This window comes from Felis catus, chromosome D3, assembly GCF_018350175.1.
Source record: "Felis catus isolate Fca126 chromosome D3, F.catus_Fca126_mat1.0, whole genome shotgun sequence".
Classification (NCBI taxonomy): Eukaryota; Metazoa; Chordata; class Mammalia; order Carnivora; family Felidae; genus Felis; species Felis catus.
The window spans coordinates 32,174,378-32,197,896 of NC_058379.1; the positions used below are offsets into that span (position 1 = coordinate 32,174,378).

The 23,519-nt window shown below is 38.3% G+C and overlaps 2 protein-coding genes across 6 annotated transcripts in view; one reads left to right on the forward strand and one right to left on the reverse strand.

Moving 5' to 3' along the window:
* Positions 1-1,176: 1,176 nt before the first annotated feature.
* PSMG2 (proteasome assembly chaperone 2) lies at positions 1,177-21,424 on the reverse strand. Its single transcript, XM_006938764.4, has 7 exons — positions 21,237-21,424; positions 17,752-17,923; positions 14,121-14,179; positions 11,167-11,285; positions 10,139-10,312; positions 2,311-2,431; positions 1,177-1,479 (listed from the first exon to the last, which is right to left on the reverse strand). Exons 1-7 carry the CDS (start codon positions 21,291-21,293, stop codon positions 1,381-1,383), a joined length of 801 nt encoding a protein of 266 aa, XP_006938826.1. The 5' UTR covers positions 21,294-21,424; the 3' UTR covers positions 1,177-1,380.
* A 30-nt stretch (positions 21,425-21,454) lies between these two features.
* The window catches only part of CEP76 (centrosomal protein 76), a 34,610-nt gene continuing 32,545 nt past the window's right edge, over positions 21,455-23,519 (forward strand). For 2 of the 5 annotated variants that reach the window (XM_045041865.1, XM_045041864.1), the window contains exons 1-2: positions 21,456-21,937; positions 23,006-23,161. In XM_045041865.1, coding sequence (XP_044897800.1) covers positions 21,875-21,937; positions 23,006-23,161 — 219 coding nt within the window. In that variant the 5' untranslated portion in view covers positions 21,456-21,874. Of the gene's footprint in view, positions 21,938-21,990; positions 22,435-22,459; positions 22,638-23,005; positions 23,162-23,519 lie in introns of those variants that run through there. The other 3 variants (XM_045041868.1, XM_045041866.1, XM_045041867.1) reach the window with 3 other exon arrangements.

Genomic DNA, 23,519 nt, shown 5'->3' on the forward strand with positions numbered 1-23,519 from the left:
AATTTTTAATGCTTTTGTCTTCTAAAGTCTATACCAGAACTGAAAGTACTTTACAGACCACCATCACAGCAATATAGGATTCTGTATTTGGCCATTTACTTTTACCAGAGTTTTATATTTCTGTATGTTTTCACGTTGCTAACATCTCTCAGCCACTCCCTTCTGGTGTCTAAGTTTTCTGCGGAGATACCCACTCATTATCTTGTGGGGGCTCACTTACATGTGATGAGTCATTTTTCTCCTACAACTTTCAAGATTCTTTTGTCTTTGACTTTTGACAGTTTTATTTTTCCCCATAAAGTGTCTTGGGAGTGGGGCTATTTAGGTTCATTCTATCTGGAGTTCTCTGAGCTTCTCAAATGTGGATGTCCATTTCCTTCCTCAGATTAGGGAAGTTTTCAGTCTTTACTTCTTCTAATTTTTGTCCCTTTCTCTTTTCTCCTTCTGGAACTCTCATAATGCATATATCTGTCCATTTTATGCTATTTTATAGGTCCCTTAGGCTTGCTCCACTTTTGTTTTTATTCTTCTGATCTGATAATTTCAATGGTCAGAATTGCTGATTCTTTTCTCTGCTTGATCAAATCTGTTGAACTCCTGTGAAAAATTTTTTAGAACTCCATATGGTTGTTTTGTTTCTCTTCGATATTCTTTTTGTTCACGTATTTTTGTCTTGATTCATTTAGTTGTCTGTGCTCTTTTGTAGATCATTGTGCTTCCTTAAGACAATTAATTTCAATTCTTTGTCATGTAATTAATAGATTCCCATTTTCTTGGTATTGGTTCCTGGAGATTTGATTTTAGCCCAGTGAGGACTAATTTTGGATTCCTCTGACTTCTAGAATTACCAGATAATAAATTGTATTGTTTTAAGCTACTAGGTTTGTGGTAATTTATTATAGCAGAAATGGGAAACTAATACAGAAGTCTGAGTTAATAAAAAACAAAAGAGGGGCCCTTAGGTGGCTCAGTTGGTTAAGTGTCCAGCTCCGGATTTTGGCTTAGGTCGAGATCTCATGGGTTCATAAGTTCAAGCCCCCACATCAAGTTCTGTGCTGGCAGGAGAGACTGCTTGGGATTCTCTTTCTCCTTCTCTCTCTGCCCCTCCCCTATTTGTGCTTGCTTGCTTTCTCTCTCTCAAAATAAACTTAAAAAAAAAAAAGGACACATTTCAAATAAAGTTACTTAGGAAATATTTTATTGTACAAAATTTACATTTGTTGTAAATACTGAAATGCATGGCAAAACAACTTTTTGTTAATCCATTTTTTTTGAGATTTTCTGTGAAAAGATTTATTTCCTAATACATTCTCAGATAATATTTAACAGTTGTGTTGGTAATAAGTACCTTGAGACATAAGTTATAAAACTGAAAACAGATCAAAAAAGCGCAGGAGGAAGACCACTGCCAAAGAGTAATCTCCATGAACTTGGCATTTTCCACTGCAAGGCAGATGCTGTGGGGTCATCACACTGTAACTGAAAAAAAAAAAAAAAAAAAAGTTTAATCCTTCAACTTTACCACCAAATCCCCTTTTCACATTTAAGTAGCATAAGACCCCTTCTCTAGTTTCTTTTGTTTCTGCTCTTTTTGACTTTGACACTTTAGTTGTGTTTCACTGTAAGTAAAAACAAAGCAATAGATTTCCATATCTCTATATTAACTGAAGATAGATTTCCTTAAGTTCCAAATCATAAAGATATGCCAGAAAGGCTATGGGTGAAGTCCATCCAGTAAAATCAAATTTGAAGGGAACTGAGGTAAAAAATTAAAAAAAAATCAGTGCTGTGTGATTTTTATCAATTTGTTCCTAGCAAAAGCATGAATTAAAAAACAGTACCTATCATATAAAGCAGCCTTACGGTGCTTCTATTATGCCTAAAGGCTAACTGATTTCCCTGGGTGTAATGCTCTTATAACAGAGAAAAGTATTTTAATTATAATACGTATTTAATAGTTACAGTATTGCTTACATAAATATCTTTTGCTTTCCTGAAAAAAAAAAATCCTGAATTTGAAATTTGTTTATTCTTGTAAAAATATGTCTGGTATGATTAATGCAATGTGACCAATTAATACCATGAAGTACTTAAAAGTTTTCCTTTTTTCGAAAATCAGCTTTAATGAAACAACTGTAGATAACTGGTTGGTTAAATGCTCTCTTATCTTTTCAAAAGCTGAGCTAAACTAAATTTTACATAAAGATGTATCAAATTTTCACTTATTTGGCCTACTTATATAGAATATAAAATACAAGTTTACAAATACATAACTGGAGAAATCAGAGGCTTAAATGTAGTAAAACTTACACATGGTTTGATTATCTGAAGCCATTCATTAAGATATTCAACAAGACCTAGAGCATCTGGGATATTGTCTCCTTCTGACACAAATTTCAGCAGAACCACCATTGGAATTTCTTTAGAACAGCTATAATAAATACAGAGAAAAATTAAGTATTCCAGTGTGTCTGTTTTTATAGCTAAGACGATCTGCCAGGTTTTAGGCAAGGAGAAGATGCCACCTAATAAGATCACTTATTTATCCCCCTTGCCCCAGATGTATGGTATTTGTGGGGATAGAACTAGAAGCCATGTAATTAATGCCCACCATGGGCATATGTAAATTTGTGTATCACACAGGGCTGCATGAAAAAACATCCCCACTGAAAAATGTTCTGATCTACTCTCCAGATCTGCTGTAGAGAGTGATTTTCAGAAGCACCATAGCAAAGAGACTGAAAGAAAATAATACCCTTGTTATTAATAATCTAAAGCAGTGAAGGAAAAGTGTGGAATAGAATAAAGGGAAAAAAACTTATTGCTATTTCTTACAGATCCTATCTACTGAGTGATTTATTATGTGCTAAGGACTGTCTGCATATTTTATAATTCAATCCCTCAGCAATCCTTGAGGAAGTTGTAATTATCTCCATTTTATAAATGAATCAGTTTGGAATAATGGGAACACAGACAGAATGCCTGGATTCAAATTCTAGCTCTGCTACTTACCAGACATGTCAGGCAAGTTACTTAATCAGAGCTTCAGTGTGTCTCATATGTAAAAGAGGGAACACAACAGAACTTACCTCACAGGTTGTTGGGACATATAAAGGAGGCAGTAGAGGAAAGTGGTTAACACAATGCTCAATACATAGTCAATACTATGAATGTGTTAGCCAGTATGATGAAGTAACTGAAGTTTAAAGGGCTTGAAGCATATTTAACATGCTCAAAGTTCTGTATCTGGGAAGTAGCAGAGGTGGGACTTGAACCTGAGTCTTTCGGACTCCAAAACAGTCTCCTATTTGCTATAAATGTCTCAAGCTAGTGATGAGATGGAGGTAAATCAATGCAAAAAGCTTCCTGTTTGCCAACAAAAGCAAAAATATTTTCTAATACACTAAAATCAAAAACTAGGAGAAAAATACGATGCTAAAACTTGAGAGCACATGACTGATAGAGAGGTTCAGAAATAAAGTGAGTTGGGTTCCTAAGCAGGGGATATCAGATGTGGAGAGGACTCTGATAGGGAGGTTCAGAAGTCTCAGATGTACTATGAGAGACTAACATAGCATCTCAGTCTCTAAATATTAGAAATTGGAAGTTGTTAGCAAATTACATCATCTCTGTATGTAGTAGAGGCTCTCAAGCTTTGTATGGAAGCACTGTGAGCTGTGATGACTCAGAAGATTCGAGATCTTACACATTCCTTAGAAATGGATCCTGCCTAGAGGAGGCTAGCTAGCCTCCCTGGCTGTGCCTTCGTTTTCAAAGCTCGACCTTAAAAAATGAAGAAGTATGGTCTTGAATTTACAGTGCCTCCACTACTAGTTTGTAACACAAGGAGTAGCATAATAGTTTTAAAGCATCCTCTGGACCTCTCTAAAAATGAAAAGTGGAGAATGACTAATTTTATTACTCTGTGACATTAAAAACCTAGACACATCCATTATTAAATTATAAATGCACTTCTATTCCCATTAAATATATGGGATTTCAGGTCAGCCACACCACTGCCACCCTTTATTATTAGAGTAACTAATATTATTTTTTCCAGAGATCAGAATATATATTTGTTCTCATAATGGGAAGGCAAAATATATATGTTACAAAAAATTTAGCAAATATTCATGATGTGCACTGAGGAAGAAAAAAAAGGATTCAAAATTATATAAGCTCTATGATGAGTTTTTTTTTCAATTTCAGAAATTCTTTATTGCAGTGAATGTATAATTACACTGAACACTGAACAAGGGTTTGATTATAAGAGAATAAAAGATGTGTGTTAGAAAATTAAAAGAAAATTGATTTTGTGAGAAACATTTTTAAACAGGATGAATTCTAAAGTTATAAAGGCAGGGGCGCCTGGGTGGCGCAGTCGGTTAAGCGTCCGACTTCAGCCAGGTCACGATCTCGCGGTCCATGAGTTCGAGCCCCGCGTCAGGCTCTGGGCTGATGGCTCGGAGCCTGGAGCCTGTTTCCGATTCTGTGTGTCCCTCTCTCTCTCTGCCCCTCCCCCGTTCATGCTCTGTCTCTCTCTGTCCCAAAAATAAATAAAAAACGTTGAAAAAAAAAATTAAAAAAAAAATAAAGTTATAAAGGTAGACATGGTATATCTTGCAGATATGTACATTTAATTCAGATATATTTTTAAAGGAGTTGGGAAAAGAACAAATGAAAAATTAGTAATGGTAGTTACTTCTGATACGTTATATATACACACACACACATATATACGTATATATACGTATATATATATATATATATATACACACATATATATGGGGGGTGGGGAGAGATAGGGAGAGAAAGAGCATGTGCGCACGCAAGGGGAGAGGGGCGAGGGGGGGGTGCAGAGAAAGAGAAAGAGAGAGAGAGAGAGAGAGAGGGAGAAAGAGAAAAAGAGAGAAAGAGAGAGAGAGAGAAAGAAAATCTTAAGCAGGCTCCATGCCCAGCACGAAGCCTGATGCAGGGTTCAATCTCATCACAACTGTGAGATTATGACCTGAGCCTGAAATCAAGAGCTGGACACTTAACCAACTGAGCCACCCAGGCACCCCAGAACTGAGTATTATAAATATAGTTTCTTTGGACTATTTTATATTTTCCAAATATTCTATGATGACTATGTCTAACTTTTATAATATTTTGCTACCGTTGCTAACTCTGTGGGCAAGTTTACAACTACCCAGAAGTTATTCTTTGGTCTCACAGAATTTTACCCTACACATGTGTGGCTTAGACTTCAAAGACTCAGAGAGACCCCTGCAGCTCTTCTGAATAGTCCTTCTATGGTTCTCTGCCTTGTACTTTCCAAGTGTCCTAGCATTCCCCAATGCTGGTATCTGTCTCCTCAACTCAGCAAGACTGGTCTGCTCAGGTTCCCTCCCCCTCCCTGTGTTGTAGTCCAGAAAATATCTCCAAGCAGAAAGTTGGGGGCAATTGTAGGACTTTATTTGCCTTCTCTCAGGAATCACAACTATGTGCTGCCTGGTGTCCAAGTCTGAAAAACAGTTGTTTCATTAATTTTGTCCAATTTCCAGTTGCTTATGGCAAGATGGCAAGTCTGAGATCATTACTCTAACACTGAGTGGAGCAAAAGGAGGAGGCTAATTTGTAAAGAACTAAGCAGTCAGGGTGAAGGTGCAGAGAGCTGTGGGAATACAAAGAGAGTAGTAACTTCCTTGTGCGGAAGGGAGAAGCATGTAAGGACACAGAGGAGTGCTGTACGAGGTGACTCTTAGAAACTGGGTTGGTTTTTGCAAGGGAGACAATAGGAGAAAGTACATGGGACAAGGCAAGGAAGAATGAGACAGCTTTTAGGAAACCGTGACTGCTAGTAGTTTAGCTGGAGTCCAGGGCACCAAGGAATGAGCCAGGCAAGGAGATCCTGCAGGGCCTTATATGACACATTAAGAAATATGAACCAGATTCTGCACAAAGCAAGTAAAACTGCTGATGGATTTTAAAAAAAAATTTTTTTTTTGATGTTTATTTTTGAGACAGAGAAAGAGCATGAATGGGGGAGGGTCAGAGAGAGGGAGACACAGAATCTGAAGCAGGCTCCAGGCTCCAAACTGTCAGCACAGAGCCCAACACGAGGCCCGAACTCACAAACCGTGAGATTATGACCTGAGCTGAAGTCAGATGCTTAACCGACTAAACCACCCAGGCGCCCCACTGCTGATGGATTTTACTCTGGGAATGTTGTGATCAGTTCCGAATTTAATTTTATTTTTCAATTTTTTTTTAATGTTTATTTTTGAGAGAGAGACAGTGTGTGAGCCCGGGGGGGGGGGGGGTCAGAGAGAGAGGGAGACACAAAATCTAAAGCAGTCTCCAGGCTCTGAGCTGTCAGCACAGAGCCTGACGCAGGGCTCGAACTCACGAACTGTGTTATCATCACCTGAGCCAAAGCTGGACACTTAACTGACTGAACCACCCAGGTGCCCCAGTTCTGAATTTCAGAAGGTTGATTTTAGCAATACTGAAGATGGATTAAACGGAGTCATAATGAAGGGGCGGGGGAATCAATCAAGAGATCTTGATGGCAGCAGCTACAGGCTAAACTCACACCCCTCCAAAACTCATATGCTGAAGCCCTAACCCCCAATGCAATTCCATCTGGAGATGGGACCTGCACAGGTAATTGAGAGTAAACCAAGTCATAAGGGTAGGGCCCTAATCTGACAGCACTGTGGCTCTGTAAGGAGAGAAGGAATCAGAGGTCTCTGCTATCTGAAGATACGGCCAGAAGGCAGCCATTTGCAAGCTAGGAAGAGGGCCTTCACCAGAACTCAACCATGCTGGCTCCCCAATCTCAGACTTCTAGCCTCTAGAACTGTGAGCAAATTAATTTTTGTGGTTTAAGCCACCCTGCTGATTTTATTTTGCTATGACACCCCAATCAGACTAACAGCAGTCTAGGCTACAAATTATGTGGCCTGAATGAAGCAAAAGAAGGACTGAAAGCTGGTGGTTTGCAGGGCAGGCCAGAGAATGATTACGTAGCCATGGCTTCCAGGCTGTGGTAAAAGAATAGTTGAAGTGATATTTTATATGATGAGCAATAAGCTAGACAGGAAAAGAAGTAAAAACACGAATGGGTGAGACTGGAAAAAAAGAAAAGTGAAAAGAAATGAGCAGGTTTTAAGGGAAAAAGAGAAAGCCGGAATGGTACACAAGTATGGCCAGAAATGGACAAAACAAGGTGTATTGGGAAAACAAGCTGAAATGCCTGTATCCTTTCTGACAGAAGTCTTAGATATTTCAGAAAGAAGCAGGGGCATAAATAATTACAAATAACAAGGAATAGGTTCAACTTTTAGACAAAGAATAAAGCTCACTATGATCCTGGACCATGAGTGCTAGCTCTAGAGTGAAGTGGTTAAAAGTGCAGAATTTGGGGCCGGATGCCTACGTTTGAATCTTGGCTCTGCCACATGTTACTCATATGGCTTTTAGCAGTTATTTAACCTTGCAGCCCTTCAATTTTTTTGCTTATAACATGTAGTTAATAGCACATATCTATAAGGTCAGTATGAGAATTAAATAATTTAATACATGTAAGGTGCACAGAAAGTACCAGGCACATAATTTGCTAACACCATGACTACTACTTATGTTACTATTATGACTTCTTCAGGTCATATAGAAATCACAATGCAGATTTCAGAGCAAGCAAACCAGTCATTCTACTTTGCAAGGCTAGGATTATACTCTTGAAATTTATTATGTTAAGTAAGGAGGCAGATTTTTGGTGGACTTTCAGCAATGGTAACGGGGACATAATTTTTTTCTAAGGTTAGCGCTGCCCACTTCTCTAGAGCCACCACTGACAGCACAAGTGGTGCTCCTTATTCATGTCTCCTCATGGGAGAGCAGAGAGTAGACTAGCAGTAGAAGCCACCTTCTAAACACCGTTGGCTCTGTTTTCCATGAACCCACCAGGCAAATCAACTCCTAGCAAGGAGGAAAAGTCAGAGGGAGTTGAAGCATACAGCAAGGCCTACTGGTTACCCCTAAATTTAGCCTCGGGTCATATGAAACAGGAAGCTAAGGGATAAGGCAGGCAAAAATGGGGATAGTGTAAGTGTCTACAAATCTGATGGCAGATTGGGCCATCATATAAGTCATAAAAGTCAATTTACAAAAAGGGGCTTAAAGAAAAAAAGATCTCTTTCTAGTTTCCTCCTTTACTTTCACTTGCCTGCTAACTGTTAGTGATTCTCAAAGATCAATCAAGAGCGACTGCAGAGAATTTAAAAGAAAAATGCACAAAAATAACTATAAATCTGTTATTGGGCATATAATATATAAAGATGTAATTTGTGACAATATCATAATGGGTTGGGGGGAGATAGTGTGACCAGTAGTAGTTTTTGTATGCAACTGAAGTTAGTATCAACTCAGACTGTTATAACTTAAGAATGTTACATGCACTCACCATGGAAACCATAAAGCAAGTATCTTTAGAATATACACAAAAGGAAATGTGAAGAGAATCAAAAGATGTCCCTATAAAAAATGTGGCAGTAAAGCAGTAAATGAAGAACAAAAAAGGTATAAGACATACAGAAAACAAATAGCAGAATAACAAGTCCTTCATTAGTAATTACTTTTAATGCAAATGGATTAAACTTTCTAATCAAACAACATAGACTAGCAGAATGGATTAAAGAAATGATCTATTTACCGTCTATAAGAGACTCACTTTGAATATAAGGACACACATAGTTTGAAAATGAAAAGATGGAAAAAGATATTCCACACAAATAGTAACCAAAAGAGAGCAGGGTGGCTGTAAAAATATCAGACAAAATATCAAAAACTGTTATAAGAGATGGAGAAAGCCATTATATATTGAATAAAAGGGCCAATTCACCAAGAAGATGTGATAAATACAAAGATATATTCATAAAACAAGAGCCCCAAAATATATAAGCACACATACAATTGAAGGGAGAATTAGACACAGGGCTACAATAACAGTTGGGAGACTTCGACACCCCACATTCAATAATGGAACAAACGGACTGATTCATAATGAAATAGAGGGACTTACACAACACCATACACCCATTAAACCTAACAGATGTATACAGAACATCCCACTCAACACAAGCAGAATACACATTTTTCTTGGGTGCACATGAAACATTCTCCAGGACAGACCTTTGGTAGGGCACAAAATAAGACTTGATAAATTAAAAAGATGAAAAACATACAAAGTGTCTTTTTCAATCATAGTAGAATGACACTAGGACTCAACAACAGAAGGAAAACCAGAAAATTCACAAATATATGGAAATTAATACAGTCAAGGAAGAAATAGGTCAAAGAAGAAATCACATGGGAAATCAGAAAAATACAGGAGAAAGAAAATGAAAACAACATGCTGAATTTAAGAGTTGCAGCTAAAGTAGAGTATGAGGAAAAGTTTCAGCTGTAAACACATGTATTTAAAAAGAAGAAATTTCTCAGATTGATGACCTAAGTTTACATCTTAGGAACTATAATAAGAAAGGGAAACCAAACCTGGAGTTACCAGAAGAAAGGGAATAATGAAGATTAGAGTGGAGATAAATAGAAAACAGAAAAACAATAGAGAAAATCAATAAAACCAAAAGTAGTTATTTGAAAAGATCAACAAAATTTACTAAGAATAAAAGAAAACTCAAATTACTAAATCAGAAATGAAAGTGAGGATATTAGTATGGGCTTTGCAGAAATAAGTAGGAGTTATTATTTAATGAGTACAGATTCTCTGTTTAGAACGATGACAAAGTTCTGAAAGTGGACAGATGGTGATGGATATACAACACCATAAATGCATTAATGCCACTTAATTGTACACTTAAAAATGGTTAAATTTAAAGTTACGTATATTTTACCACACTTAAATTATGTGATGTGTAAATATATAAACATATTCTCAAAGTTCTGATAAGTAATCCAACACACTCTCCCACTTATCTTACTTTCATTATTTTTAAGTAGGCTCCACACCCAATGTGAGCCTTGAACTGGTGACCCCTGAGATCAAAGAGTCACACATTCTACGGCCTGAGCCAGCCCTTCCTACTTTCATTTTTAAATAAGGTGGGGGAACAAATGAACAAACAGACAAACTCACCCTTCATCATAGAGTGTTTTTGTGATACCTCCTCCAGGAATACGGATACAAAACTCAGAATCATCTATTTCAGGAATGCATGGGCTTTTTTCCATTTCTTCCCAGTTCAGGCTCTTTATTTTATTTTGAACAGTTTTTTGCAAGAAAGGTGTAAGCAGGTATCTGAAGGGAGTACTAGAAGCAATCATATAATTCAGTTTTTAAAAACATAATAAATTTGAACATTAAGGCAAGTATCAGTTCTTTTAGCAAATACTATTTGTTCCATGTGTATTTTGTTGCAAAAGCAAAGCACAAGTTTCAGCAGTCTACGGAAGAATAGCATATAAAAATATTGCTCTGGCTTGCTATTTACACACTTAGGAGAGAGCATAAGGACCCAGGCCAACTTAAACTAAGGCAAGGTCAGTATGAAGATAATCAATTTCCCACAAGCTATGCTCCCTTCTGGCCAAGAGGACTTTTGTGAGATTCCTAGAATTGTATGTTTATTGTGAGATTCCTAGAAATTAGCTCCAGTTTTGAAAGGTTAGTCTTGGCTAATGCTTTTCATCATGATTTTATAGGTGCGGAAATGATAATGAAATAGTTTATATTTCTATCTCTTGGATACTTTGCCTTATATTTAGGAATTCAGTGTGACATACCTGATTTATACTTAGGGCAACTGGATTTCTGCAATGACTGAATAAATAGGAATACGAATTCAATTTTCCAAAAATCATCCAATGAATCTCTCCTCTTTCTCTTTCTCAGCTCAGCTCTGTAATGTCACCACACACCATACCAAACAACCGAAGCACAGTTCCAGAACAATCTATATCTTTACACCAAAGCCTTCCTTCTGCCTCAACCATAACACTACTAACCATACTCCCTCCTATCTCCTGACTTTATCATCTTTCTAAATTCCAGAGAGGGGAGGTAAAAATATACCTAACTTTTAAAACTTATTTTAGCTTTTTAATAGAGACACCATCATAATATTGCATAAATCAAAACAAAACTTTTCAAAGGCAAAAACATACCTGCGAAGCTGTAGGTCATTACGGTGATATGAATGACTGCTTGAAAGAACAATAACTTTGGCACAGTTACTACTTTTCACCCAGGAAAGCAGTTTTTCACAGAATGGCTTTGATTTATACTTTGTATACCATTGAAAGAATAAAAAGAAAGTCTAAAAGTTAGATCTTAGCATATAATAAGAGTATTATATAAAATATTTTATTAGCTTTATGTGATGATAATTTATGTATTAAAATTATAATTATTTTTACTTCCACTTTTCTGTCCTTAAACTGAAGGTGAGAGACGAAGAGCAATGAATTGTTTATTGTAGCTTTACAATTAAGAAATAAATCACAAGAAATCTAGTTTCAAAAAAATTCTATGCTGATGGACAAAGGAAAATTTCCCAGTTCTCTACTTAATCTATCGTTACTTAAAAACTATCACATGGTCATCTATGAGATCTTCTTGCTAGAAATTTCTGACCTGAATCTGATCAGGAAATGATTAGGTGAATCTAGGATGCTGAACATCTGGCATGAATCCTCGAAGAGTGAATACTATGAAGAACAGAAAAAGGTGGCCACTTCTACGTCAAAGGCTAACAACTAAAAAGATGTTACAGCCAAATGTAACATGTGAACCTTGATTGAAGGTTCCAAAACTGAAGAATATTTTGGGGACAATTGGGGAAATTTGAATATGTCTTATGATACTACTGAATAATTCATTAAGAGCTGATTTTCTTAGGTGTGATAATGCTGCTGTGGTTGTGAAGGAGAATGTCATGAAGGAGAGATACATGCTGAACTATTTATGGGTAAAATATCATAACATCACCAGCCTACTTTTGGATTATTTGGCAGAAGGAAACTGCATGCACATGCAGAGAGAGAGAATCAAGCAGGTATGGCAAGATATTAACAGTTGGTTAATCTGGGAAGTGGGTTATACAATTTTGGGGGGAAAATTACTTTATGGAAATTCTTCTCACAGACCACTATTAAATAATTATTCAATAAAATTTAAAATGCAGATAAGAAATAGCTAGTTCTTCAACTAGGGAGATGGTACAGCCTGATTAAATTAAAAAATTGTGTTTCAGTTTTCTGAAATCTCATTTTACAAATGAGGATAATGTTAATACCTGCTTTGTCACACTGTCGAGATGCTTATGTAGAGTAATATATATATAAAGTACTCACAGCCATATTGGTGTGAAGAAATCAATGCTCAATAAATGTTAGCTATTTTGAAATCACTATTCCCATCTACCAAAAATTTCATTCAGACGTTTGTCTTTCTTAATTCTTGAACTTACACTGGTATTAGGAAGAGAACAGAAAAAGCCACATAGCATAATGGAAAAATATTAGCAACTCTCACTGCAAAACTTTGGGTATGGTATTGTTAACTAAAGAAAGTAAAGAGTGGATCTAATATGAATATTAAAATAATCATAGCACTATTCACAGTTGTCTCAAACTAGAAAAAAAAATCTAACATTCCATTAACAGTACAATGGATAAATTATGGCTTATTTATACAACAGAATCCCACATAGAGGTGAGAATGAACAAACTACCTCTCCTTCGAACTACATGGATGGACCTCACTAACAGAATGTTGAGTAAAGGAAGCTAGACATAAAGTACATGCCATGAGATTCCATTTACATAATAATATAACTAAGATGGAGTATGCGGGAGAGGCAACAGAAAGCTGATAATTTTCTGACCTTCTTAACAGATGGTACCTTAATCGACTCAACCAACATTTACTAAGAGCTCCTCTACATGCTACATACTTTTCTAGAAGCTGGGGATATGAGAGTGAGTGATACACTGTCACTTCTCTCAGAATACTTACTTTATATTAGAGATAGATAATAAACAAATATATGATACTCTAAGTAGTGATGAATTGTGAAGAAAACCACCCCAGGATAAGACAATAGGGTAGTCAGGGGAGGCCTTTCTGATGAGGCAGCATTTAAGCAAGGACTGAAGGAAGTAAACCATTTAGATATCTAGAAGAAAAGTATTCCAGGCAGAGAAAATAATGTAAAGACTCTGAGATGGGAGTGAGCTTAATCTGTCTGAACAACACAGGGAGACCAGTGTGGCTAAAGCAGGGTTAATGAAAGAGGGAAACCAGTAATGAGCAAACAGGAATGGCTCTAAGTTCGATTAAGTAAAGCAGTTGTCCAAGAGAACTCTCTGTGATAATGGAAGTGCTCTTTATGGCAGCTGCTTGCCACACATGGCTATGGAGAACTTCAAATGTGACTAGTGTGAAGGAGGAACTGAATTTTTAATTTTATTTATGAATCAAAATTTAAATAGCTACATGTGGATAGTGGCTACCATACCAGCACAGAGGTAGAGCCTAATAAGTTACAGTAAGGGCTGGGAGTTCACTGGGATGAAAACAGGAAACCACCAGAGGGTCTGAAAAGAGAAGTGATGGATTTGATTTAGGTTTAAAGGATAACTGGTGGTGCTATCTGCAAACAATTAGGTATTTATGGAAGTAGGCAGAGCAAGAATAGAATTAGGGGTAGGAGAGAAGGCAGTGATTTGGACAAGAGTGGTAGTGGTGGAAGAGGAAAGAAGTTAGATTCAGAATTTATTTTGACATGCACATAATTTATATGTAGATGTCACTGGTTGAAATGTAATACAAATGGACTAAATCCAAAATATTCATTTGTTTAAATGTTTTCACCCATGTTACCTAAATTGGGAATATATAAGATCCAAACAGTATGCCTCATTTCCTTTCAATATAATCAATCAGTAAATGATGGTAACACCTATTCTAAGATTGGTTCTCTATAGAATCAGACTTTTCTTAACTGTACATACAGTAAAAAGAGCAGAACTGAGTTTTGAATCTTAATTCTTAATAATACTTAGTATTTTCTCATTATATTTCACTTCAATCAACTTAAAAAGACAAATATACTAACCTTAATAAAAATGGATCTTAACTGAAGAGCCACTAGCTTCTTTGAAGGCAATGAATATACTACAAAGACAAAAAGAAAATGAAATCATGAGAGTTAAAATGATGGAGTTATACAAGTGAAATTACTAACATAAAAACTAAAATTGAATTGTAAGAACTTTTATACCTAATATTTTCAATAATTAAATATAAAACATATGAACTGTATCATTCAGTTAAAATAGAACATTTTAGAAGTACCTTAAAATGCACCTGTGGGCTTTATTCTATATAACAGATTCATTTCTGAAAGGTTAACTGTTAAGAAAATATAAAATTATATTTCTTCTGACTGTGATTGTAGAATCAGGGAAGAATTCCCCGGAAACTTCTGGTGTTATGACACATGAAATCATTCTTAAGAATGTTTTTATTTAAGGGGTGCCTGGGTGGCTCAGTCGGTTGAGTGTCTTACTTTGGCTCAGGTCATGATCTCACAGTTTGTGAGTTCGAGCCCCACATTGGGCTCTCTGCTGTCAGCCTGTCAGCGCAGAGCCTGCTTCAGATCCTCTATCCTTCTCTCTCTCTCTGCCCGCCCTCCCCCCCACCTGCACAATCTCTCAAAAAAATAAATAAAACATAAAAAAGAATGTTCTTAGCTAAAAACAAACAAAAAACAAAAAGGGGCACTTGGGTGGCTTAGTTGGTTGAGTATCCAACTCTTGATTTTGGCTCTGGTCACGATCCCAGGGTTGTAAGATCGAACCCCATGTCAGGCTCTGTGCTGAGTGGGAGCCTGCTTAGGATTCTCTCTCTCCCTCTGCCCCTATCCCTCACACATGCTTTTTTTTTTTTTCATGTTTATTTATTTTTGAGAAAAAGAAAGAGAGAGAGAGACAGAGTGAGAACAGGGGAAAGGCAAAGAGAAAGGGAGACAAAGAATCTGAAGCAGGCTCCAGGATCTCAGCTATCAGGAGAGCCTGACACAGGGCTCAAACTCACGGACCATAAGACCACGACCTGAGCCTAAGTCGGACGCTTAACCGACTGAGCCACCCAGGCACCCCTGCTCTCTCTCTCTCTTTAAAAAAAAAAAAAGTTATTCTCCCCTCTTCTCTCTGGAGAAGAGCAACACTCATTGGGATTTAGAGAAGGAATAAAGTGCAAGAGAATGTTAGCCATATAATAAAATCCCTGGAATAGGTACATTTGTGTTCTTTAGAAGTTTTTGAAAGATAACATGCAAGATAATATGTAAAATTTTCTGAGTCAAGGTGTGTGCTCTTCTTCAAGGAAAAGGATCCACAACCTTCACTCACATTCTACAAGGGGGCCTACTGTACTGACGCTTAACATGTCCCTGTCCAACCTCACCTCTGAGAATGAGAACCAAGGACAAAATATGGAGTTTCTTAGAGGCATGATTAGGCCACTGTGCTAAAGAGTAAAATTTTAGTTACTGTAAAATAATTTACAAATAACCCAGACTCCAGTAAATCCTTTGGCAGATCATGTCTCTCCAGCTATAGCTCTTTTGGGGAGTGTTGGACTGGGGTAGTGACTAGGGGCTATGCTGCAGCAGCAAGCCTAATGACCTCCAGGTATTTTCAGGACAAAGGAGGTAAGAGCAGAAATTTAGGAATTAGGGAAAAGAGCACAAATTTAGGGGAAAGGGACTAAAACATGAGCCACTTAGGCCTGTAATCTATCTCTGATGTGCACATTTAGTGCAATTCAACAGACTTAATGGGAAGAGGATACATCTGTAGGGAGTGAGCAAAATGTAAGACATACCACCTCCTACAATATTAGCACTCATATTCATCATCAGTGTATCAGGAAAATCTTTTTTAAGATCCTGCTTCCCATTACTTTTCTCTTCTGAGGTGATACAATACAAAAGCAACATCACCTTTCATGTTTTCTGGTATAAAATATGTAGCTTTTATCTAATCAAGGCTTTAGATCTATGAAGTTACAGAAAATACAGACACTAGGGGACCAAGATAAATGACACTACAAGGAAGTTATAAGACATATGCAGAAGATAGGACATTCAATAGGACAATGGATCTAGTTGTTTCCTCAATAAATTAATTTCATGAAGGGATTAAAAAAAAAAGAGACTGCTGCTCTACAGTAAAAAATTTCGGAGGCATAACAATCAGAAGTACTATGGTGGGTCTTAGTTTATTTTTTTATTATTATTTTTTAATGTTTATTTATTTTTGAAAGAGAGAAAGAGAGACAGTGTGTGAGTGGGGGGCAGTAGGGAGACACAGAATTCAAAACAGGCTCCAGAATCTGTGCTTAACCAACAGAGCCACCCAGGTGCCGCTAGTGGTTCTTGGTTTAGACAAACTAACTTTGAAGGACATTTTGGGGTAAACTGGAACAGTCTGAATATGGACAGGGTATAGTTAAGATATTAAGAAATTACTAATTTTGTTAAATGTGATAGTATTTTAGCTATAAAGAAAACGTTCTTAAAAAGACAAATACATATTTAGAGGTGGAATGTCATGATATCTATAATTTATTTCAAAATACCTCATCTTAAAAATAGATAAAGTAGATTAAAGGACATAGCCAATTGACTTGTTGTGAGTTTGTGTCAGAGAAAAGCCAGTGGGTCCTCCACTAGTGTGAAGGTCCATCAGGGTGGTGTGGTGCTTAAGAAACAGGTCTCAGGGGCCAGAGCCTTGATTAGAAACTCAGGTACACCAATTATTAGCCATGTGACCTTAACTTCTTTGTACAATGGTTTCCTCATCTATAAGACTACCTATAGAGTAGTTGTGAGGATTAAATGGATTAATACATGTAAATGCACACAGTGCTCAGCTCATATAAAATGATAGTTGTTATCATTAGTGGAAGTATATAAATTCTAGTTCTATTTCTAGTACTTTATCCTTTAAGGCAATAGCTGAATTCAGTCTTATGGTAAACAGAACACTGAGAAGCCAACAGAGCACCTTGTCATCAAACGAAGCAAGTGGGTGCTCCTGTGCTTCATGATCAATAGCTTTCCCCCACTCACTCAGAGCAGTTCTGTATTATAAACACAGTGGTCACGGCAATGTCAACTGTGTTCCCCAATTAAAACAAACATGACAGTGCAATGAGGAATTATGGAGATTTATGGCATGGTAAAAGCCTATGTCTACTAGTAGTATTAGGCAACTCAATTCTCTGAGCCTTATCAATATTATATTATTATGGATTCTATAATAACATGAGAGGATAACTATCAGGCCTACGTAAGGTAGCACATGTTAAACATACAGGACTGAGCTCAGTGGAATTCTCTTTACCCCTTTCTCTAGTATTAGTGGTGCTTATACTTGCCAGAAAGATCAGAAATTAAAACTGAGGATAAAAGAAGGACAAAAAACCTTTATGTTAAAAAAAGAAAAGGAAATCTCAAATTCTAGTAAAAAATATAAGTACAGTCATCTTAGGAGCTGCCATTTAGAAAAGACTAAGAACTAAAACCATAATGTACAATAGGACAATATGACCAGGTCATAAATACTGCACAAAACTGGCACTAAATAAATATATGCTATAAAACAATATCCATTGAATCTATTTCTGATTTAAAACAACTCTTCCTTGTAAGAGAATAAAACATGCAAAACCTTACATACCTTCCGCATTTATACTGAGTTCTGTTGAATTTTCTTCTGCAGTTGCATATGGATTGTTTCCAACCATTGGCACAAGACAATCAGTATAGAAGTAACCAATCTTACACATATTCAGTGTAGAAATAATCAAATCTATTGCAAGCTGGCCAACATTTCCAACAGATACTGCTGGCTGAAATAAAAAATGTTCATTAAGTAATCAAAATTAGCAGCACTTTTAAAAGCTTAGACAGAAGACAATAATCACAGGACTACATCTGAATGGTTATGCTCAGGTGCATCAGAACGAAATATGGACTCTTTGCATTAGCTTCAACAAGGTGTCAGCAGGGGCTTCCTCTACTTTGGAGACTATTGGTTTAACACCTTATTGAAAACCGACTATGTGCCAATCATTGCTCTAAGCACTAGGAATGCAGGAAGACAAACGGATAAAAATTCCTGCCTCGTGGAACTCTCATTCTAGTAAGGGAGTAGTTAAATATAATAAAATAGTGAAATAATACAGGTGTACTTTATTTTATGGCACTTGAATGTCTGTGGCAACCCAGCCTCAAGCAGGTCTTTTGGCACCATTTTTCCAACAGCATTTGTTCACTTTGTGTTTGTCACATTTTGGTAATTCTCTCAATATTTCAAACTTTTTCATTATTATTATATTTGTTATCATTTGATCTATGGTGATTATGACTCACCAAAAGCTCAGATGATGGCCAGCATTGTTTAGCAATAACATATTTTAAAATTAAGGTATGTACATTGTCTTTTTAGACATAATGCAAACTTAATACATTATAGTATAAACATAATTTTCACATCCACTGGGAAACCAAAAAATTCATCTGACTGGCTTTATTGTGATATTCACTTTATTGCTGTGATCTGAAGCCAAACCCACAATATCTTTGAGATATGCCTATATACAGAGGTAAGTGCTATGGAGAAAAATTAAGTGAGAGTGTATGTGTTTGGTTGCAATTTTAAACAGGGTGATCAAGGAAAGACTTTAGGTGACCAGTCAACTATAGACCTGGGAGACTTAAGGAAGACAGCCATACGAAGACCAGGGGAAAAAAAACACTTCACGCAGTGGGAAAGCAAGTATAAAGGCTTCTTGGGTCATCTTTCCCTTTGTTTTGTTAGTGCATAAAGGTTAGAGTCAGCTTCTTTTTACGTTGAACACACACACATATTTACCCCCATGACTTCAAACAGTCCAACTGCCAAACCTCTACCTATCGCCCAGAACATTTATCTCAACTCCAGAGACTAATGGATATCTCCCCATGATTCTCTCATAGGAAATGCACATTCAACATGTACAAAACTAAACTGTTGCCCAAACTTGTCCTCATGTTTTGTATTTCAAAAGTGAAACAATTACTCAATTACCTAAACTAAAAACCTTCTTCCTTTTCTCCTACCAACTACTTATAATACATGGCTAATTTTTATTGATTCTACTTATCTCTTTAATATAGCCCTTCCTTTGCATTCTTCTAGCAATTGCTTCCCCCATCTCCATTTCCTCTTATTTTTCTGGGTCCCTCAGAGTGGTCTCCCACTTCTCATTGCTCTCATCTACTAATCTCCTGGTTATCTTCTGTAATTCCCTTACCCTTCCCAAGGATTCTGCTACTTAGTTTAGACTGTTTCTCTCCTGTAACATCTACACTTTCCTCACTATTTTATTCTTCTCATCAGTATGTGTATGTATGTATGTATGTGTGTGTGTGTGTGTATATATATATATATATATATATATATATATACACACACATGCTATAATCTTTCCTTCTAAAATACCCTCCCTTGATCCTACATACTCCCCTAGCTACCACCTCACTTCTTGGTGTCTCTCCATAACCAAAATTCCCAACAGCTGTCCACTAAAGCACAAGCATTCAGGCACTTTATCTCTGAATTAATGAACAAATACATACATATATTCTCTATCTCTTCTTCCACTTATTCAGCCCACTCCAATATGGCTTCCCTCCCTTTGCCACTTTACTGATAACGGTCAAGGTTACCGCCAATAATCTCTTAGACATTACTTTCCCCAGGAATCTTTTTTTTTTTTCTTCTGCCAGATATCTCCTGGAAGGATGCTTTTCTCTTTTGTGATTAACAAATATTTTTCAGAGAGATACTATGAAATACTACAAGATTTCCTTCAACAGTACATCATCACAAATTTTAGCATTCACTGATATTTCTTGCATGCATTAAGGTGAGAATTGCCCAAAAGCGATTATCATCATTTAAAAAATTAAGATATAACTGACATATAACAGTGTATCAGTTTCAGGTATAAACATGTATCAGCTGATATGTATATATACATATTGTGAAATGATTACCACAATGTTTACTTAACATCAATCAGATAAAATTTTTCTTGTAATGAGAACTTTTTAAAAGAATGTTTTAATGTTTTATTTATTTTTAAGACAGAGAGAGAGACACACAGAATCCAAAGCAGGCTCCAGGCTCTGAGCTGTCAGCACAGAGCCAGATGTGGGGCTTGAACTCACAAACTGTGAGATCATGACCTAAGCTGAAGTCAGAGTTAACTGAGCTGCCCAGGCACCCCTTGTAATGAGAACTTTTAAGATCTACTCTCTTAGCAAATTTCAAATATACACTACAGTACTATTAATTACAGTCACCATGCTGTACATTACATCTCCAGGACTTATTTATAACTGTAGAGTTGTACCTTTTGACTACCTTCATCTATTTCATCCAAGCAGCTCTCATTCTCATCTGCCTCTAGCAACCACCAACCTGTTCTCTTTATCTATAAAGTTGGGGTTTTTTTTTTCCAGATTCCACATATGAAGCTTTTTTTTTTTTTAACGGGTCCCTGTGTCCCTCCCCCTCCCAACAAATCCTAGGGTTCTTCTGTGCCCTTTACAAAGTGCTACCCTAGCATTTATTGCCCTTATTGATTTACGTGTGTTTCCAACTAAACTGGACACTCCTTGAGGACAAGGACCTAGTCTTATTCTATCTAATAGACTGTTTATTGAAACAGTGACTGAATATGGGCAACTTTAGGAGCAATAAAACCGTGTGTTAGGTACTGGCAAGGTTTCCTTTTCTGTAGTTATCTGGTTAATGACAAAGCCCTGCCAGCTTAAGAAAGGCTCTGCTACTAGCTGGAAAAAAAGATTTTCTAGGATACAACGAAAAGAAGATGGCCCGCACAACCTATGTACAACGTCACCAATAATAATCAAACACATTACGTTTTACAGTTAAGACTACAAACTCTAGTCTCAGAAACGTTTGGTGATAGCGCCAGCAAAGATTCTTTCTGCAGCCCGGACTCCAGCTACAACCTCCCCGTTTTAAGCAAGCACCGTCTTCTGTCCCAGGGCGAGTGAAAGACCTCGAGGCGCGGTGGCGGCCCCCCAGGCGCCTCCCGACAGACAGCACCCCAAGCCAAGCAGGCGGAGCTCGAGAAAGCGGGGACTCACCATTAGGAAGGTGAAGCCAGCGAGGTCGGGGACAGAATCTCCGCAGGGAACAAACATGGTCGCACCGAAATGGAAGGACTGGGCGAGCACTGACCTAGAGGAAACGCAGGCGACGCGAGCGCGAAACCGCGAGCGCCTCGCTCCGTCCGCGCGCTGGAGTCCCCAGAGCCCCTAGCGACGGGGGCGGGGCGGGGCCGTGGAGCCGCTCGGCGTGGGGTCCTGAAGGGCCCGTCCAGCTACCTGCCGGTCCGCAGTGCGGAAGGGGCCCGCGAGCGGGGAAGAGATGGGGGTCGGCCGCGCCTGCGGAGACCCCGGCAGGGCAGGGCGATGGGGAGCGCTGAGGTTGCTGGGTGGCGACCCCGAGGGAGGGGAGCGGCAGGTGGAGGTGGTCAGGCAGGGCTGGGGGCAGCCCGAGGCTTGGTAGTCCGCGCCGTTTGAAAGCAACAGTTGAGAGCCGCAGCTGCCGCCGCAGCCGCCGCTTCGGCTCCCGCCCAGCCCGGCCTGACGCGGCGTCGCGCCCCCCGGGAGCTGCGCGAGGCCGGCGGTCGCGCCGGCTCTGCTCTGCCGCGTCTGGCACTCCGGGGCTGGCCGGGGAGCGCCCGAGGCGGGGAGAAGCGCGGTGAGGCGCTGGCCCCAGCATGTCGCTGCCGCCGGAGAAAGCCTCGGAGCTGAAGCAGCTCATCCACCAGCAGCTGAGCAAGGTGAGGGCCGCGGGCGCCGGGCGAGACCGGGCCTCTCCGCCCGCCTTTGGTCCTGAGCGCCCGACCTGGCATCCCGAGGCCCGACCGACGGCGGCGCCTGTTTGCCGGGGACACGAGCGCAGGCTCTGGGGCGCAGAGCACGGCTGGGCCGTCTCCGGGTGTCCAGCCGGGGCCGCTCTCTAGCCTCGCTGAAAGACAACAATGCCGGCAAGTGCTAGTGAGAGTTTGAGGTGACGGAACGTGGGAGAGTGATAGCACAGCTGTGAGAACGAAGCATCCATCCCGCGGTTTCTGGAGATCAGATCGAGTACAAGTTGTGTTTGGAGCAGGTGTATATTCAGAGGTCTGGAATTGGAATTACTTTAAGGGTGAAACTTGTGTCTTTCAAGTTGAACCAAATCAACAATTCTTAAAGAAGTCATGAAAGGGAAGTTACTGAAGGACTTGCAGCGAAAAGCGTTTGTGATGTTTCGAAGCTCAAGGAGAACATTGTTGAGGTGCTCAACTGAATGCAGTAATCTGAAATAATAAAAGCTACGGTTTATTGTACACTTGCCAGGCTTTCTGCTCAGTGTTCAGCATTTTTTGGCTAAGCCTCACAATATGGTCTTGGCAGGGCATTATTTTTTTTCCAGATTCATAAAGGGTGAATAAGTTAACTCAGGGTCACATCTAATAAGCAGACTTTGAGGTTCTCCAGGTTTGTATTCTTTTGATTATACAACAATTCTCTTTCAAAAGGTCTGCTTCGGTTGAGTGTTATTTGTGGGGAACTGATAACAAAGGTGGCAGATAACCAGCTGAAATTATTCCTAGAATTTGTACTAAAAAAAAAAATCATCCTAAATTTTTTTTTGGTTTTCTTCCTTTTAAAAATCTTAACCTTTATTCTTATTGAATTCTGGTAACAATTTTACATTTCCTATCATCTTGAGAAGCCTTCCTGAATTTTATCTATCTACTCTCCCATCATTTTTTTTTTCCTTTGGGTGTTTTAGAAAGATATTAGCTGATTGGCAATGTTTGATGACTTTGTAATGTAAATGGTAATTCGAGTTTTCTACTTAGATGGATGTCCATGGCAGAATAAGAGAAATCCTTGCTGAGACAATACGGGAAGAATTGGCACCTGATCAACAACAGTTATCAACTGAAGATTTGATCAAAGCCCTTAGACGTCGGGGAATCATTGATGATGTGATGAAAGAACTTAATTTTGTTACTGTGAGTAATCTTTTAGGGGAAAGATTTTGAGAGTATGTTCTCATGCTTAATGCCACTTACAGGGGCCATATTTGGGGCCTCTTTTTAGGAAAACCACTTTAAAATGAGACAGTTTGGGGTAGAGCATGCAACTCTTGTGGTTTGGAGTCTCACATTGGGTATAGAGATTTCTTAAAAAGTAAAATCTTTAAACTTTAAAACATTAAATAAATGAAATGAAATGTTAAAAAAAATGAATAAGATCATTTTACCTAATACTATCTTTACTTCAAATATAAGCTAACTCTACCCTTGAAAAATAGCAAGTAGGATTATGTATCAGTGAGACTGGAGTTACATACCATATTGCTCTCTCTAC

Coding starts and splice junctions, on each gene's coding strand:
- PSMG2 (XM_006938764.4), bottom strand. CDS start 21,293: ATGTTTGTTCCCTGCGGAGATTCTGTCCCCGACCTCGCTGGCTTCACC. Junction 11,286..14,120: donor TAAGATCCATTTTTATTAAG/GTTAGTATATTT, acceptor TGGTATACAAAG/TATAAATCAAAGCCATTCTG. Junction 2,432..10,138: donor AAAACACTCTATGATGAAGG/GTGAGTTTGTCT, acceptor TATTTATTATAG/CTGTTCTAAAGAAATTCCAA.